The sequence below is a fragment of the Tupaia chinensis genome, unplaced genomic scaffold (genome assembly GCF_000334495.1).
Source record: "Tupaia chinensis unplaced genomic scaffold, TupChi_1.0 Scaffold144472_1, whole genome shotgun sequence".
In the NCBI taxonomy this organism is placed as follows: Eukaryota; Metazoa; Chordata; class Mammalia; order Scandentia; family Tupaiidae; genus Tupaia; species Tupaia belangeri.
The window spans coordinates 570,996-572,387 of NW_006204331.1; the positions used below are offsets into that span (position 1 = coordinate 570,996).

General features: G+C 63.4%; 1 protein-coding gene across 1 annotated transcript in view; it reads right to left on the minus strand.

The window, feature by feature from the left end:
• Positions 1–1,392, minus strand: part of KCNQ2 (potassium voltage-gated channel subfamily Q member 2) — a gene marked incomplete at its 5' end in the record, with an annotated part of 52,517 nt that overhangs the window by 9,819 nt on the left and 41,306 nt on the right. The window contains 1 exon segment of the mRNA XM_027767722.1: positions 452–675. Within this exon segment, the coding sequence (XP_027623523.1) occupies positions 452–675 (224 nt within the window).

Below are 1,392 nucleotides of genomic sequence, written 5' to 3' on the forward strand. Positions count from 1 at the left end.
CTCTGGTGAGTGTATGTGCCCTACAGAAAAAAAGTCAGAGAGAGAGAGAGAACAACATTCCCCAAGGCAGCCCACCCACAGGCTGGAAAATTACACAGCCTTGAAAAGGGACAGGGCGCTGGTGTAGGGCACAAGGTTGGCAGTGAGCCTCGGAAACACCAAGCATGTGGAAGCAGTCAGACAGTGACTTCCCCACGGGAAGTGTCCAGAGACAGTTCCTAGAGACAGGAAGCAGCCCACCGGTTGCTGGGGCCAGGAGGGGAAGGGAGCCCCTGCTCACGAGGTGCAGCACCCTGCCAGGGTGAGAGCGTTCGGAGCCAGAAGGCATATGCCAAGCCCGCTAGGTGAACCTCCTGTGCCCCGGACTTCGCACAGGGCAAAGAGGACAGGCTCCTGGCCACATCTGTCCAGGAGGCGGTCGGCCCAGGAGGGCCATGCTGGGCGGGCTCACCTTCAGAGTTCTGCCGTGACGCTGCACCCTTGATTCGGAAGGCCTGGCGTGCCCGGCTGCGGTCCCCGAAGCTCCAGCTCTTGGGCACCTTGCTTGGGCTGTCCTCGAGGCTCTGGTCAGCGCTCGGTGACCGCCGGACCGTCTGGGCCTGGGGGGACCCCTTGCCCTTGGCAGTCACAGCCCGGGGGCTGGAGAAGACACGATCCTTCAAACTGACCTTCTGACTGCTCCCACAGGGACCGACAGACAGACACAGACACAGAAAACAGCAAGAAGTCACCGAGGTTGAGGGCCCACGCCCCCTCGTGGCTGCTGTTTCGTGTGGCGAGAGGGGCTGTTGGTCTCGAACAGCCGACCAGGTAGGGGGGAAGCAGAGGGCGGGAAGCGGGGTGGGCGCAGCCGTGCTGGGGAAGGCAGTGTCTGGACCTGGGATGGCCATGGGCTGCCACAGCGAGGGGAATCCCGCAGTGAGGAAAACCCCACACGCGGTCCCGAACAGGACCCGACCCAAGGCCTCATGAGCCAAGCCGAGCCTTGTCCTGTGACTTCCGCCGGCCCTTCCCGCCACTTGCCCCAGGCCGGGCCGTACTTGTGCAACCTCGCAGGGCCTCCCTGACCGGCCTGAGCAGCTGTGTGGCGAGAGCAGCTGCTGGAACGTCCTGGGGCCTGTGCCTCCCCTGCACTGAGCCAGCCCATCCCTGGGCTCCCTGACCAGAAAAGAACTAAACACCGTGGAACAGATCCTCAGTCCCCATCCCATTTCTGGATAACCATGGAAACGGGTCAGACAGGCCAAGTCCACTGGCTCCAGTGCCTGCCCAGAACAAGGAGAGGCGCTGGCATCGTGGTGACAGTCGGGACAACAGCCCCCTCAGTCTGGGACGCATGAGGCCACAGCAGCCAGGTGGCCACAGGCTCCCCCACTGGCCACAGACAGGGCT